Below are 16,906 nucleotides of genomic sequence, written 5' to 3'. Positions count from 1 at the left end.
GAATTGAGCAATGAGAAATTAGCAAAGGGACATATCACCTCCCCACCCCCACCCCGAGACATAATCTGTAGCGGGGTAGTTGAGATAGTGGATTTCAACATTGCATTATTTCAAATGTTCTCTCTGCACAAGCGCTGCCACTTGCTACATGGAGCAATCTCCCAACTCCTCCCCTGGGTGCTGTTCTGGGGGGGGGTGTCCCCTGAATCCCCACCAGAGCCTATTTCAGGCAGCACACAAAGCAGAAACCCCGCTGCACAAGACAGAGTCCTTCAGCTGGTGGGGCACGTTCAGGAAATTCTGCCCCAAGGTGCAACAAGACTGTTAGAATTTCCTGAAATGCTGTACCAGAAAGGACAGCTCACCCCATCCTCTATAGAATTATCCTACCCAATTTGACATACAGTACTGGGAAGATTTCATATGCTACAAATAGCAGTTAGATGTAATTTTGAATCACCGGCTCTACATCAGCATTTACAGGACAAGGAGACGGAAACACTACAAACCTCATTCTCTTTGCTCTTCAAGGTCTCATTCAAGTTCTGGATTTTGTGATCCTGTCTCTGGGATGTATGCTGAACAGACTTCAGTTCAAAATCCATCTCATTCAGTTTCTCTTGCAGCTGCTAAATGTTGTAAACAAACACACTCTTTGAACTCCACCACATAAGATACTCTTTTCCATTCTGAGTACAGGCATACCTCAGGGACAACACAGGTTTGGTTCCAGTCCACCAAAATAAAGGGAATATTGCAATAAAGTGAGCCCCACAATTTTCTTTGTTTCCCAGTGCATATAAGTTATCTTTACACTATACTATACTGTGATTTATTAAGCCAGGCCCCGCTGGCTGCAGGGGGGGAGTGGAGAGGGAGGCAGCTTTGTTTCCCTGGAAGCAGCTGTGCTGCCTACAGCTGCGCCCACGTCCTCGTAAGGAGAAGTATCTGCAAAGCCTGTACAACTTTAACCTACTGCTGAATTACTCAACCTTTCTATGTATTTACATGAATTGCAATTTCCTAAGCCTCCAGCATAAAGGTAAAGGGACCCCCGACCATTAGGTCCAGTCGTGACCAACTCTGGGGTTGCAGTGCTCATCTCGTGTTATTGGCCAAGGTCATGTGGCCAGCATGATTAAGCCGCTTCTGGAGAACCAGAGCAGCACATGGAAACGCCGTTTACCTTCCTGCTGTAGTGGTACCTATTTATCTACTTGTACTTTGACGTGCTTTCGAACTGCTAGGTCGGCAGGAGCTGGGACCGAGCAACGGGAGCTCACCCCGTCGCGGGAATTCAAACCACCAACCTTCTGATCGGCAAGCCCTAGGCCAGGCACCCCCAAACTTCGGCCCTCCAGATGTTTTGGACTACAATTCCCATCATCCCTGACCACTGGTCCTGTTAGCTAGGGATCATGGAAGTTGTAGGGCAAAACATCTGGAGGGCCGCAGTTTGGGGATGCCTGCCCTAGGCTCTGTGGTTTAACCCACAGCGCCACCTTGTGTTATTAGAATATTGTGTTATTAGAATATATTTTGTTATTAGAAAGTTTGTTGTGTTTAGTCCATAGCTGCCAAGTTTTCCCTTTTCTCATGAGGAAGCCTATTCAGCATAAGGGAATTTCCCTTAAAAAAAGGGATAACTTGGCAGCTATGGTTTAGTTGTTTAGTCGTGTCCGACTCTTCGTGACCCCATGCATGCCAGGCACCCCATAATTTTGGGAAATTTTAGATGAAACCTGAGGATTTCAGCTTTCATTTTTAAAGTAAATGTGTAACACACAAACCTTAGCCCCACCCTAGTGTTGCATTTTGTGATACTAGCAAACTGACTGCTTCTGACCACGACAGATCACATACACAGGCAGAAATGACAACTTGTGCATGTGTGTAACACACTGATGGCTCCAACTGGCCCAGAACAGTTTTTTACACTTGAGCACAAAAGGTTTAAGCACACATGCCCCAACCCATGGATTCAATTGTCTCTACACAAATGCAGAGAGTATGTATGGGAAACAAACAAGATGAACTAGAGCTTTTAATTCAGGATAGCAAATATGCCCTGCTAGGTATTACTGAAACCTGTTGGGATGAGACTCGTGACTGGAATGTAGGAATTGAGGGGTATGACCAGTTCAAAAGGAATAGACCAAACAGGGAGGAAGAGTCCCCCATGCCAGTCTCAGGAGGAAGTGCACAGCATCGAAAGTGCTGAGGCAATAGGACTGTGTCTGCTCTGCATTTTCATGTCTTGGACAAAGTGTTTTTCTCTAACACACACCAGCTAAGTATGGAATCTAAACCCTTCCAGCTTTTGACAATAGGACCAAACCCATGCATTTTTTGACTATGGGCACAGGCACCTGTAGGTGTTATGACCACCATACAACTAGACCTAGGCCAGGAAAATGCTATAGATGTCTCACCATGTGTTGTGTTTACTCACACACTTCCCCCAAATCTATTTAAAGCAATTTTGACTTTTATTATTTTAAAAATACCTTGTTGGTAGCATCAAGGCAGCTGATTTTTTCCAGCAGTTCTACATTATTTAGTTCAGATGCTTGTTTGCCCTGTGATAAGTTGCTCCCAGTCAGTTGCTGCTGATCTTCAAACAAATACTGAAAAGGGTGACAAAAAAGGGACATTTGCTCAGATAAGGTTCCTTTTGCATGTATCTTCCATTGTTATATACAGTAGCTCAGCAGGGAAATGGACTGGTAAATGAAGGAGATTCACAGTGAGAGGCTGGCCTTGGGACAATTTAACCCTTCCAATTCCATGAACACAGCTTTCAAGTTCCCTGACATTTCCATTTTCTACCCAAATATCTCATTTTCCATTAGTTACTAATTAAAGTATCATTAATTATCCCCTTCATCCTGTTCTTCTCAATTCCATTTCTTGCTATTCACTCCTCATTCTTCTTCATTGTTCTAGCCAAAATAACCAGAACGGAGAGTTACTTTGTTTCTTCAAGCTGTATTGGAGCTAATATGTCTAGTACAAAAAGTCTGTGTGAGTTTATTATTAAAATATTTCTGCTGCCTTTCTGACACAGCTCCAAAGTATATATTCTCTGTTGCAGCACAATTTCCCCTCGTACTCCTTTAAGTCCCTAAGCAAGGAGTCTGGTTCATGTTCATCAGCACAAAGTTGCCTCAACTCCGTGACTTCCTACTGAGGTCATCTGTAGTCTTTATCCATTTCCCCATGTCTGGCATGAACAATAATTGCGTCCTGTGCCCTGAAACTCTGTACTGCAACCAAGCTCAGATGCACTGCTGAGCTTCAGGATCCAGAGAGGAGACTAAACAACAATGCTACTATTGTCCCACCATTGTACACATTTGCAGAAAAGTTGTGCATTAAGCTGCTTGGAAATTATTCTGTGTCACAGTAATAAAGAACAGAAAACAAATTCCAAGAGTTGTTGCTTGCTAGTGTTTCAAGGGGATGGTGGTATAATATGGCTCTTCTATCATTACTTGTTACTTTATTGCCATTAAAATTACTGTTTCATCATTTTGTAGCACTTTTTCCTATTTGACTTTTCTTGGTGTTTTAAAGATGATTACTTTTATTTGTTAGTTTCAAATACTTGTACCCCACCATTCAGGACAATGGCCTGACAAGGCGGCTTGTGATCACAATTAAAAAGCAATAGATTTAATCAATGGGTTGATTAAAATTAAGCAGCCACTAAAAACAGGAGGTCAACATAAAACCATTAAAAGAAAAGCTACATGAGACAGGTCGTTGGGGCTCATTTAAGGGAACCCAAGAGGAGATTGCTGATTATTTTGAGAGGAGTTTCAAAGTTCTACAGCCACTCCTTGGATTAAAAATATACAGTATGTATTATTCAGTGTATGGTGGAATTTTAAAACCGAGCCACTTAGATTCTTTGTTTTTACCAACTAGTTTATTCCATCCTGTCTCCAAAAAAATCATAATGTACTTAGCTCTCACTCTAACTACTGGTACATTTTATTACCAAAACAAGCCTGTGAGGCAGGTTCGGCTTAGGCAGGCTGACCCAAAGTGAAGCTCAAGGCTCAGTACAGATTTGATTCTAGGTTTCCTCAGATTTAATCTGACATTCTAGCGGTGTTGGGAGGCATCATCACCTTGGCTTCCTAAAACTGCATCAGTGTCTTACTTCAGATTTTAAGCACAGAATACAATATCTGGCTCAAGTAAGTTTTCTAGCAGACATGTAACTTGGCTCGTTTCTGATTTTCCATGTGCAGCTTTAAAACAAGCTGTATCTGGGTTAAAAAGGCGTCCTCTGTTACAATTTGACAGTGAAAGCAACCCTGGCTGGTGGCAGTATTTTGTTGCCTTCAAAGATAAGAGTGTGGGTTTCTAAATGATCAAAACAGAAAATTTAATCCACTATCTTCTTAAAATTAAACATGGGTTATTCTCTAGTACAGTGGCCTTCAAACTGCACTACAGTGCCTTCAGCATGCACTTTTAATATTTTTCTCATTTTACTACAACAGATCTGACTTTTTCTCTTTAGGCTGTGAGACCCACACACACCCCATGGGCACAATCCGATGCACACTTACCTGGGAGGAAGTTCCATTGTACTCAATGGGACTTAATTCTGAGTAAACATGCATGGGATTGCCAGGTAGCCACTCATGTCAAAAAGGCCAACCAGCTGAAGGCCAACAGATTTGGGGATCTTTTCAGTGCTATGACTTCAATTTAAGCCAAAGCTATAGAAAAGGACCTACTCCTTTGCAAAATAATAGTGATAACCCCAAGGTTTAACAGAACACGACTTTCTCAAGGTGTTACATACTCAATATAATCCTCAGCTGGAAAGGTTTCGGAGGCTCAGCTCTTAATGTGAAGTTTCCACTACGTGTTTAAAAAGCAGTTCAGTGAGTTTCTGCTAATCAAAGCTGGATGATAACTAGACGAAAATGTCATTGTCACTAATCATTGGTATGCATTTTTAAATTTTTCTGCTGCTAGCTGAAACCAGCACTTATTACTGGTGTGAATCCAATTAGGCTGACATGGATGTTACTGAATTAAAGCTGACAGAGGCACAATTTCTTAAATACAACTAGAAGTTGAACTTAATGAGATTTCAAATTCTAGCAAAGCCAAGAGAATCCAAGACTCCATTGCCTACAGTACCTAAAATGTTGGCAACTGCAGCTGACACAGTTCTAGGGGAGCTGCCATTAATTCAAGGTGACACACCAATTACAGTATTTAGACTATCTAAACTGCAGAGGTCTGTCTATAGGCAGCACAACCCCATATTAGATCCCATCTGTACAAGGTCACTAAGAGGAGAGAAAACTGTCACAATTTGGAGCCACATTGAAGCTGCCAGGTAATACACTCCATTTACAAGGCCACCCCCTCCTCAATCCACATCTTTTAAGGGTTTCTCCTTCAAAAATAAATTTGCCAACTTTGCAGTTTCACATTTTGTACTCAATTAATTACATGACAACACAGAAAGCAGGATTTCGTTCTGCTGCCCTGATGCTCAACACATCCACTTGGGGGAAAAGCACTGCTTTGTTGTACAAAGTCCAATAGACATTTTGAATAAAATGCATTCTTAACGGTAAAACTAAAACGAGGATTTGTAGACCATTTACATGCGTGGCCAGCCAGCCGCTCCTTCGGAAACCTAAAAAGGAGGCGGCAGATCCGGATGCTGCGGCATCCCGCATAGGTCCCGGTCCCCTGGCCAAGGGCATCGCCGGAAAACAGGCTTCTCATCCGGGGAGCAGCAGCAGCAGCAGCCGCCTCCTCGCTCGGCTCCCTCCCGGCCCCCACGACGGCTGCCTCCGCCCGCCGACCCGCGCGGGAGATGAAGCCCCGACAGCAGGAGGGCGCGGCGGACAGCGCGGCCCGGGAGGTCGCTACCTTCGGCCGCAGCGGGACGTAGTCGGCGCACAGCTCTTCCCACAGCTCGCGCAGCTCGGGCGCCTCCGGGAGGGAAGGCGAGGGGGCCTCGCCGCTCGGAGACCCGGCCGCCCCCTCGGGGCCTCTCCGCGCCGGCACGGGCAGCCTGCTCCCGCGGGGGCTGCGCACGGGCTTGCAGCCGAAAGCCTTGAGCAGGCTCAGCGCCACGGCCAGGCCGCCGCCGCCCACGGGCCCCGACGCCAGCGACTCCAGCGACGACGAGCCGGCTTCCTCCGCGCGCCTCCGTCTCCGCCTCCTCCCTGGCCCGTCCGGCTCCGGCTCCGGCGCCTCGTCGTCCAGGCTCTCTCCGTCTCCCGCCGGCGGCCCTCCGTGGCGCTTGGGCGGCGGCTGCCCTCCGCTCCTCGCCGCCCTCCGCGGCACCCGGCACACGGCCTCGTAGTCGGCGTCGGCCACGCGCAGCGCAGCGCAGCCCCGGCACCGTCGGGGGGCTCCGGGCGGCTGCTCGTCGGCGCGCGCCTCGCCCTCCGTCCAGCACTCGAGGCCCGAGAAAGCGAAGTCCTCCTGGAGCAGCGCCAGGTAGCGGGCGTCCCAAGCGCCATCCCCGCCGCCGCCGCCCGGCTCGCCCTCCTGCTGGCCCGGCTGGGCTTCGTGGGCGCCGTTGGTCCTCCGGTAGAGGGCGGCGAGGCAGAGCTTGAGGCGCTCCTTCTCGAGCAGCAGCCGCTGCAGGCGCTCCAGGGACAGCGCCTCGACGCGCGCGATGACCGTGTCGAAGCGGTAGACGCGCTCGAGCAGGAAGGCGCACTTGCCGCACGCGAACTCGCCGCGCCCGTCGCGGGACACCTCGCGCCCCGTCGCGTGAGAAAGGAGCACCTGCAGGCTCGGCCGGGAACACGGAGCGGGGACAGGGGGAGAGGGAGAAGGCGAGGAGGGCGGAGGCGGCGCCCCCGACGCCCCGTGGAAGAGCCAGCGCCGGTGGGTGCCGCACAGCGCCCGCCCGCACACCCGGCACCACTCCGACCGCATCCCGAGCGCAGGGACCTCGGCAGGCAGGCAGAGGAGGAGGAGGAGGAAGAGATGCTCCGGCTCCGGCCGCGCCCTCGCCCGGCGCAGCAGTAGGAGGAGGGGCAGCAGCAGCAGCAGCAGCAGCAGCAGCAGCAGGCGCCGCTTTCAAGATGGCGGCCGCAGCCGGCCTCGCGGAGACTTCTGGGAGTCGTAGTCCCCCTCCGCCTCCGAAGCACGGCCCCTGCCCGGCAGCCCCAGGGGCGGAGCAGCCAGCCGTCGTCTCCGTGGATGCTTTTCCGACAGGAGCTCTCCGCTGGGCCCTTTTGGTCCAGCATCCCGTTCTCAGAGTCAGAGCAGCAGCCTCCCAGGCGGAGAGCCTCTCCCCTCCCGCAGCTCGGCTATCCCTGTCAGAAGCACAGACCAGGAGAGGGGGAAAGGACCCTCAGCAGCCATCCAGTCTGACCCCCTGCAATGCAAGCATCCAGGACAAAGGGCTCCCTCCCTCTGCTCAAAAAGCTCCAAGGAAGGATGGAGCAAGCTTTTCCCTCCTACTCTGGAGGGCAGGACTTCAACCAATGGGTGCATGTAAGTACCTTGGGTTACAGACGCTTCAGGTTACAGACTCCACTAACCCAAAAATAGTACCCTCTGGTTAAGAACTTTGCTTCAGGATGAGAACAGAAATTGCGTACCAGCAGACCGGCGGTAGCGGGAGACCCTGTTAGCTAGAGTGGTGCTTCAGGTTAAGAACAGTTTCAGGTTAAGAACGGACCTCCAGAATGAATTAAGTTTTTAACCCGAGGTACCATTATATTAGAAAGAACTTTCTGATGGGAAGAGCTGTTTCGTGGTGGAATTGTCTCCCTCTAGAAATTGTGGACTCTCCTTCCTTGGAGGTTTTTAAGCAGAGCTTGGGTGGCCACCTGTCCTGGATGCTTCCGTTGAGATTCCCACATTGCAGGGGTTGGACTAGATGACCGCTAAGGGTACCTTCCAGCTCTACAGTTCTATGATTACGCCATCTAAAATGAACTTTCATGCAATCAGGATTTAAATACATAGAACACAGTGACTTACTAAAAACCAGAAAAATGAAGTTTTTAGGCAAACCTTAAACGTACAGTCACATCAGATATGTAAATTGAGGTGCTTTGAGCTTGCATTGTGTATGTGAAAGGGAAGAATTGTGTATCTGAGTAATACAATTGATAGAGCAGTGATGACGACACCGACTCAGTTTGCAGATAAAGCTAAGCCAAACCAAACCATAGCTCACCATAGTCCTTATAGACTGGCATCACTGAAGTCCTTCCCCAGTTCTCCTGACTCAGTTTGGAGGGTGCTGTCTGAACCTGATCTCATGGTTTTTGGGGGCAAACCACATGCCCAGGTTTGGATGGCACACTTAGCCAAACCACAGTGCAGCAGCAGCAGCAGCAGCAGGACCAATAATATTAATTCATTCTTTCTATGTCGCCCATCTGACTAGGTTGCCCCAGACACTCTGGGCAGCTCCCATAAAAATATAGTAAAAGCAGAATACCACATCACATACTAAAAACTTCCCTTCAGATGTCTTTTAAAAATCACATAGCCACATATCTGTTTGACATCTGCTGGCACAGGGCGGTGCCACCACGGAAGAGTGGTGAACCTGCTTGGTTCCCAAGGGAGGAGTACAGCTGCCAGGAACACACCTGCTTATGTTTTTCCCACTAAAAAATAGTTTGGTTCAGCATTACCTGTGAACTAAGCCATGTATGTTTGAATCCGCTAAACTATAGGAACACAAATCATACATTAAATTAGTGCCTATGGAAAGAGGGTCATGACCTTTCCAATAAATCACCTTTAATACACAGGATAAAAAGCCATTAAGCCTTAGGAACAAAGAAAGGAGGAGTTTGCTGGCTCCACAAATATATAAATAACAAAGGAGAATTCAGACAATTATTCTGCCATGAGATTATTACTGGAATGCTGCATTTATTTGAAGACCAAAACATTTTTTTATACTTTTAAAAGAGACCTAGACTGGATCCTAAAGCAAATAATTGGCTTTCTTCCACAACAAGGAAAACAAAGACAGTTTCCTTCCACATTAGCTATTTTCTCTGGAATCGCCTTCCTTTGAATACTCGCCTTGATGGAGAATCCAGAGGACATTGTCGTCAGATAACTGCAGTTGACTGTTTTATTTTGTAGGGACTGCAAAATTGTTCAAATGCAGTATTTTGCATGTAGAGAAATGCAGTTGTTTCCCCACTCCCACATTATTTCCTACTGTGATTTCAGTGGAGGATGAGCAGCTACTAGCTATTGCCTGATATTATTAGTAATTAGTAACATAACTCCCTCATCTTCCCATGTCACTGGACCATTTTATTACCTTTTTTTAAATGTAAGTACATTTGCAGCTCTATGCTTCAGGGGGCGATATTGCCTCAGTCCTGCTAACAGTCATCCAGGAATACACACAGAGGGGGGGGGGGGATGTCACAGAACAGCAAAGGCACCTTCTTCTCACTCCTGGCAGCTTTTGGGCTTTTTATCTGTTTCTTTGTCTCCTGGTGGGCTTAGGTGGAACCATGTGGCTCCTCTGCCTGCAGGCACTGGAGCAGAAGCTTGTCTTCTTCAATTGACACTGCACATTAATGCCTCTGTAACAAGGGCTGTCAGCTCATCTGCTATGTGAAGACGGAATGGTCTTTCTATTTGAACTGCAGGGGGGGGTACTCAAAGTGTAACCGGAAGGTGGAAAGGCCCATGGTATCTTGTTTCATTTTCAAAGCATGTCTGCTTTACTCTATATAAGCAAAAATATTAATATTTGGAAGGTATCTGGGATCTTTGGGCTGCTTCCTTTACGGGTCCAATGATGCTTGAGGGTTAGATTGGGACTGAAGGGGTTCTTGTTCGTGCCAGGAGGCCACATTGCCAGTATCTGCGCAGGTGGGAAGAGAAGTGGCAAAGGGAGGCAGCTTCCTGAAAACAGTGATTCATGGCCTCTGAAGACCAGCTTAAACACTTCCCAGGCAGAGGGAAACATATTGTGTGGCTAGAGAAGTGACCACAAGGAATGTATATCCAACAGCAGTATACATTTCCTGCTCTTCTCCAGCTCCCTTTCTAAATTAATCCTTCCAACCCACTAATTCAGTGCCACGTTGACAGCAGGCAGGATGCAAAAGAACAATTACGTAGAAAAGCAGTGCTTGCACTGGAGAATCTTCAGCTGCATTGTTACCTGCACTTTCATTTCCTCGTGCTCCTGCAAACGTTGCAGCAGGTTCTGCTTCTCTGTGGAGAGCTGCTCCAGGAGCTGCTCCTTGTCCCTCAGATTCCAGGCCAGCTCCTCAATCTTCCTGCAGAGGAAAAACATTCTGGTCACCTTGGCTGGAAGCAAGGAACACAAGAGATACAGGGACACAGGGCAGGGTGGCCATTGGGCACGACTGGGGGCAGTTAGACCAGGTCAGGACATCACGGAGGAGGCAAATACAATGAGCTACGGGTGGCTTTGTCAGTCTGTCACTCAGAGGAGCACCTCTTCCACCAATGAAGCACAAAACCAAACAAACCAGGAGACTTGCAGCAGCAAGGCCTCAAGTCCCCCCCGACCCCCAAAAGAGAGATACAACGTTTGCGCAGACCTTTTCAACTTGTCATGAATTCTACTCAGTATTGATCCAGAGCAGATTCCAACATATAGTTAGACACGTTGCAGGATTCCCCAAAAATAGACCAGAGGCAATTTTTTTTCATCCATCAGAGCTTTACTGCTACTGAAGCCAAATGAGCCCTATACATTTAGGATTGGCACTGTTCATAAAAAATCCAGTTGCAGCAGACTTAACTTAAAGTTACACATAAGAAGACTAAACCTTAACACTAAGCATACTATGTACAGAACACCACACCAGAAAGAGAAAGAAAGAAAGAAAGAAAGAAAGAAAGAAAGAAAGAAAGAAAGAAAGAAAGAAAAGAGAGACTCCTCCTGGCCTATTATTATAGTCGGCATGACCGTGAGAGAAAGAGATAACAGGACCAGTTTTAAGCCAGCTGTACCGTGTTTCTCCAAAAATAAGATACCGTCTTATATTTATTTTTTCTAAAAAAAACAAACACGGTGGCTTATTTTCAGGGGATGTCTTTTTTATTATTAAGTATGGTACAGTTTAACCTACAAGGTTGAACTGCCTATCACTATGGCTTATTTTCGGAGAAACACGATGACTCAGCTTCTCTGAAGGGATAACCCAAACATCATGAACCTTCTGCTTGTTTCTTTTATACAGAGAAGTTTCCAGAACCCTCTTGAATTAATTAAAATAGGAAATATTTGATGAATACCTTCTGCACTAAGAAATGCAAACTGACAGAACTTTGGGGGAAATTAAAAAAAACTATTCCCCAAAATTTCTCAGAAGATTTAACATTATGGGTGGCAGACACTACGGTAACTGAGTCAGTGGAACTAAAACCATAGAAACATACTTGTTTTTCTCAGCCAACATAGCACCGTAGGTTTCCAAAACAGCCTGGCTTTTCCTGGTCTCATCCTGCAGCTTCGTGAACTTCATCAGCTCCTTGGTGAGTTTCAGACAGCGATCCTTCTCAACCTCAGCCATAGTTGTCATCCTCTCTGCTTTGGACTTTGCCGACTGGGCTTCCTAAAGGAAGAATCAGAGATGAAATCAGCCAGAGGAACCTGAAAGAGCAGGTGCCTCTGGTTTGGATGTCTCCTGTTGTGTCCAAACCAAAGAGACCTCAGTGTTTCTCTCCAGAAGAAATCAGGAGGAGGCCAGCAGGAGACTGTGATGGCCCTGTACAAGTTTCCCCAAGTGTCACCTGAAAACTGCTCTAGAGGAGGCACCGGGTATTTTCCTCCTACTTGGCAGGCTACAAATGTCTTGGGAAGGCCTACAGACAGGATGAATGGCTCTGAGAGGGGCTTGGACTGCTTGTAACACCTCATCAAAGTCATTCTCCCACTTGACATTGAGAATGAACGCATTGGTGAAATCTACAGTCAATATTCAATATGGAATTTCATTACAGTTACTTTGTCAAAACCACATCATAGAATACGACCCCTTCATGCCACTTAAATCAACTTCGATATACATCACTTCCTCTGTTTTGCACTTACAAATTCTAACTCTGATACAGAGTCCTGCATCCATCACAAATGGGGAGCGGTCAGAGTTGACATGTACCATGACTTTAGCTGTAAGTACAATGAAGTAATGGTTTGCATTAAGCTCCTAGGAAACCTCAGGCCCGTGGGCCGGATGCAGCCCAATCGCCTTCTCAATCCAGCCCACGGACGGTTCGGGGGGATCAGCGTGTTTTTACATGAGTAGAATGTGTCCCTTTATTTAAAATGCATCTCTGGGTTATTTGTGGGGCATAGGAATTTGTTCATCCCCCCCCCCAAAAAAAATATAGTCCGGCCCACCACATGGTCTGAGGGAAGGTGGACTGGCCCACGGCTGAAAAAGGTTGCTGACCCCTGTCCTAGGCTATGGTTACCAGACGTCCCCGTTTCCCAGGGACAGTCCCTGGATTTACAAATCTGTCCCTGGACAAAATCTGTCCCCGGAATGTCCCTGGATTTCATTTAATGTCCCTGGATTTATATTTTAAGTATTGTAGATTTATTAGTAGGGAATGAATGTTGCATGATTGGTTCAACGGCACAAGACACATCATATGGGGACTTACGGAGATGCAAAAAGGTGGGTGTCATGGCAGCAAGCAGCTCCTGAAGCCAGCCAGATCAAACTGCGCTACCATGCTGGCCATGCTGGGCTGCTGGGACTGCCGCTGCCGCCACCACTGCCAAGGGGGACCCGGGGATGCCCAGTGCGTCATCTGGGGGAACCGCTGACACACACACCCCATGACCCAAATCGAGACAGGAGCGAGAGCACCCGGCCGACTGCCCAGTTGTGCTCCGGGGCCAGGAAAACCCTGGAGCTGATGCAGGGAGAAGGAGGAGAGGAGAAGGAGAAGGAAGAGAGAGAAAGAGGAAGGAGGAAAAAGAGGGGAGCCCCGACCTTGCCGTGCTGCTGCCACCGCTCAGGAAGAGAGGTAGGAGAGCACTGAGAGGGCAAAGACACATGGCCAAACCCAGGTCCGACCTGAGCCTACTCCACGGCGGCTAGCGCTCCAAGAGAGCAGGCCAGGGCCCAGAGGAAGGCTGCGTGACAGAGGGGACCACAAAAGAGAAGATATTACTTCTTAATATTTTCAAAATAACTTTTTAAAAATATATTTTCTCTCTCTTTTTTAAAAAAAGTGTCCCCGGATTCTTTGAAAAAAAATCTGGTAACCTTATCCTAGGTTGCAAGCATATTTACTCCAGAAAACAAATATTCAGCATCATTTAACTGAATTAGGGTTAGATAACGGTAGCAAGTTTCATGACAATGCAGGACCACTCCTAAGGTTACATAGCTATTCCATTTGAGAGGGGATCCTGATGAGATCCGGCTCTCCCAGCATGTGGAGGATTCTACACACAACTCTTGATGCTTTCCAATGCACCTTTTGGATGCACTTGGGGTGGGCAGCCAGGGACGGCACTCACACATGCAGCCCCCTCATGTGCTGTTGTTTAAACATGGGGGGGGGCATATAAACTCCCTCTGGTGGGAGCACTTCTTGGAGCAAGGGTAAACAGAATCCACAAGTGAGATCCACGGAACTCCCAAATAAATTGATACCCGACACTAGAACTGAACTTCCTCATTCCTCAACTGTCTTTTTCCAGGATAGTTACCCTTTAGTGAGGCTTTGTAAAATGCTGTCCAAGGGCTTAGCTTGCTCTACATGCTAATTATCTTTAAACAGACTTGAGTGGCTAATCTAAACAGAGCTCATTATAAGATTTAAGCTTTTTGAAATTAAGGAACTGCAAACTTTGCGTAATGGTTCCAAACAAAACTGAGGCCTCAAAGTAGACACAACTTAGATTTTGGGAACAAAGCAGAAAATGAAGGTGTACATTTATTGTTCAAACTTGGCATGGTGCTAGTTGAACAGATTATTGTGTGTTCCTTTTAGTGCTTGGTTGGAATTGCAACATGGATCAATTGATCCACACTGTACAGTATACCAAAGTTTCAGTGACTTTATATCCACCAGAAAGTGGTGATAACAGGTTGTGGGACTTTCAAGATAAGGGGAGAGAAGCCCTCCTGCATTTTCCAAATTGACAGGTGGGGAACAATCTCTGTCTCAATTTTTTTCAGGCTGGCCTGACCCACCCCTCAGGCAGACTGTAGCAGCCACCTTGGGCAGTGGAATCTCTTGGGGCAGCACCCTGCAAGCAGCCTCCGGAGACTTGAGAAGCACCTCAGCAGCTTCCGCCAAGATCTCAGGAGATCCTGTGGAACTCTCATGAGATCTCACCAGAAGCTGCCCCTGTTAGGAGTCATTCTGCAAAGAAACAGAAAATATGATTGCAACTTTAAGAACTGTTTCCGTGAGTTCTGGGTGTGGTTTTCTAGGCTGATTAGGTACAGCTGTGATGAGTACAAAAGGAGAAGTTGCAGTTTGAATTTGCCTGCAAAAGAGAACACCCACATGCGTTGTGTTTGTAAGGTTGTAAATAAAACTCTTGCTTGAGAATTTAATACCTGTCTCACGATTCTGTCGTCAGCAAAACACACACACACAAATCCCTGTAAGGGAATTTCCTCACCTCCTGCAGAAGGTGGATTTTCTTCTCCAGGATTTCATAAGCATGTTCATTCTGTTGCTGGTGAGAGATCTCAGCCTCATTCTGACTACCCAGGTTCCCTGCTGCTGCCCTGAAATTCACAGTGCAAGTTGGCAAGATAGAAAAAAAGCACCCCTGGTACACGGCAGAAGGAATACTAACAAGAAAAGGAGGAGCCATGGCTCTGTGGTAGACTGACTGCTTTGCCTGCAGAAAGACCAAGGTTCAGATCCTCACTGGCACCTTCCATGAAATGGGTGTTAGGCAGCAGGGCTGAAAATGGCCTCTGCCTCAGAACCTAGAGAACCACCAGCAGCCAGATCAGAGACAACACGAGGCTTGATGGACAAGCCCAGCCCAAGGGAACTTTGTGCGCTCAAAGCGAGAGAGCAAAGAGACAAGGGACAAATGTTTTTGCACATACTTAAACGCTTTAGGCCAGGGTTAAGGAACCTGTCAATTTGGGGATATAGTACAATCCTAACCACAGATACACAGAAGAAAATTACATTTATTTCACTGAGTTTTATTTCCATGGAAACCTAACACAAGCTTACTCAGAGTAGGATCCATCCACCAAGCTCAATGCAGCAATGTCACCAAAAGTTGTAGCAGCATAGTTTGGAATACAAGCATTCCTCGTACATTAACGCTTGGAAGAAATCAAACTTTAAAGTATGACTAAATGTGGATCCAACCCAAAGTTTTTCTGCAGCTTGGTCAGAGTGCTTTTGAACAGAAAGTGCATTTATCTTAGACCTATTTAGTCAAACTCCAGGACACCAATGCCAACTCAAAGAGAGCAGAGCAACCCCCCCAAAAGCATCTTTTTAGGGTCCATTTGCTCTCTATGCTCCCCAGCCCTGCGAAAAGAGAAGCAGTGGAGTCCCAGAGCTTGCTTGTTTCACTCAGTGACATAGTCAAAGGCTTTCATCCTAGTGAGTGCTAACTGTCCCCAGAGACAAGCTGTGCAGAGATTTACTGGACGAGAGAACTTAAGAAATAAATATACAAGTCTCACTGTACCTTACAAGATTTGTATTTTCCCTATGTATCCCCCTCTAGGAATAAATCACGATGTAAGTTCTTGACTATGCTTGTCCGTTGTGTATATGTCAATGACAGTAAGAAATACATTTAAAATGAAAATGTCCCCAGAGCTTATGTCTTATTGACCTCTTTAAAAACAAAGGGTGGAATCCAATCCAATGTTGCACTAAGGCTGCTTACCAGGAGGAGGAAGGATTTGCCCTCTTCTCTCTGCAGAGCTGATTTGGGGGGAGGGGGCCAGGGGGAGCAGAGCAGGGAAGCCCTGCCATGCTAACACAACTACTGTATTTAGTTGAACCCAGTCCAAAGAAACCTTCTCCCAGTTGTCTTGGGATTCAATAGAAATGGCAACATTCTGAATACCTGAGGCATCTGATTCTGACTGTTTAGCTCTACATGAGCAATAACTGGCATCTTGGGACTCAGCTACATTAGTAAAGAAACAACCATCTGAATGTGCAATAAACATGCAACACCAGATGGCACCAGAGAGCAAAAAATTTTGAAACACAATTTTCCATAGATTTTTTTCTTTTGTTAAAACGATCTAATTTCTGGCTTTATAATAGCATTTTCACCCCTGTGTTTAGATCCACCCTTATTGACAAAGCAAGAAACTCGGTTTGCATGCTAAGTTAAAGAAAATCCAGATCTAAATTTTCTTTTCAATGGAAACTGAAATGTGAACACAGGATTGTGACGTTGGTGTAGTGCAGTAGATAACCAGAAGGGCCCAGTAAACTCTCTTTGTGTGCATGCACACACACACACACACCACACACACACACACACACACACAAACACACACACACACACACACGTGCATTCCTAAGGGTCTGCAGATCCATCCGTACCACCTCTTACCAGGCTTGGTTCAAGCTTTGTTGCTTCTCCTGGAGCTCTTGCTTCAGGCTTTCCACTTCCACCTTCAGCTCGATGTTCTGAAAGGTACAAACAGGCATGAAGGGTCATAATCTGCTCAGCTGTGGCTCTCTCCTGCTGCACCAATATTCCAGTCTTGAAGCAGGTCTGTCTCCTTTTGACTTCAAATACTGAGGTACCTGGTAGCAGCACACAAAGAGCTTCCCTTTTTTGAAGACATGGTGAAATACAAATATAGAGAAAGCTCCACATGCTGCAACAGAGTTTAAACTGCTATAGTTGTTTTTCAAATAAACTTTGAAGACTTCACATTTTGAGACGGATTCCTGT

The 16,906-nt window shown here is 46.7% G+C and overlaps 1 protein-coding gene across 5 annotated transcripts in view; it reads right to left on the bottom strand.

Moving 5' to 3' along the window:
• Positions 1 to 16,906, bottom strand: part of LOC118078300 (myomegalin) — a 117,602-nt gene that overhangs the window by 72,803 nt on the left and 27,893 nt on the right. For 4 of the 5 annotated variants that reach the window (XR_009557853.1, XM_060276543.1, XM_060276544.1 and 1 more), the window contains exons 1-3: positions 5,914 to 6,958; positions 2,508 to 2,627; positions 510 to 629 (exon numbers count right to left, since the gene is read on the bottom strand). Coding sequence is in view for 4 of the 5 variants with exons in the window: in XM_060276543.1 (XP_060132526.1) it covers positions 510 to 629; positions 2,508 to 2,627; positions 5,914 to 6,936 (1,263 nt within the window). In the remaining variant the exon portion in view is untranslated. Of the gene's footprint in view, positions 1 to 509; positions 630 to 2,507; positions 2,628 to 5,913; positions 6,959 to 10,162; positions 10,281 to 11,412; positions 11,589 to 14,626; positions 14,736 to 16,558; positions 16,636 to 16,906 lie in introns of those variants that run through there. The other variant, XM_035102110.2, reaches the window with a different exon arrangement.

The sequence above is a fragment of the Zootoca vivipara genome, chromosome 7 (genome assembly GCF_963506605.1).
Source record: "Zootoca vivipara chromosome 7, rZooViv1.1, whole genome shotgun sequence".
In the NCBI taxonomy this organism is placed as follows: domain Eukaryota; kingdom Metazoa; phylum Chordata; class Lepidosauria; order Squamata; family Lacertidae; genus Zootoca; species Zootoca vivipara.
Note: the sequence above shows the minus strand (reverse complement) of the source record. Positions and strands in the feature narration are given on the sequence as shown.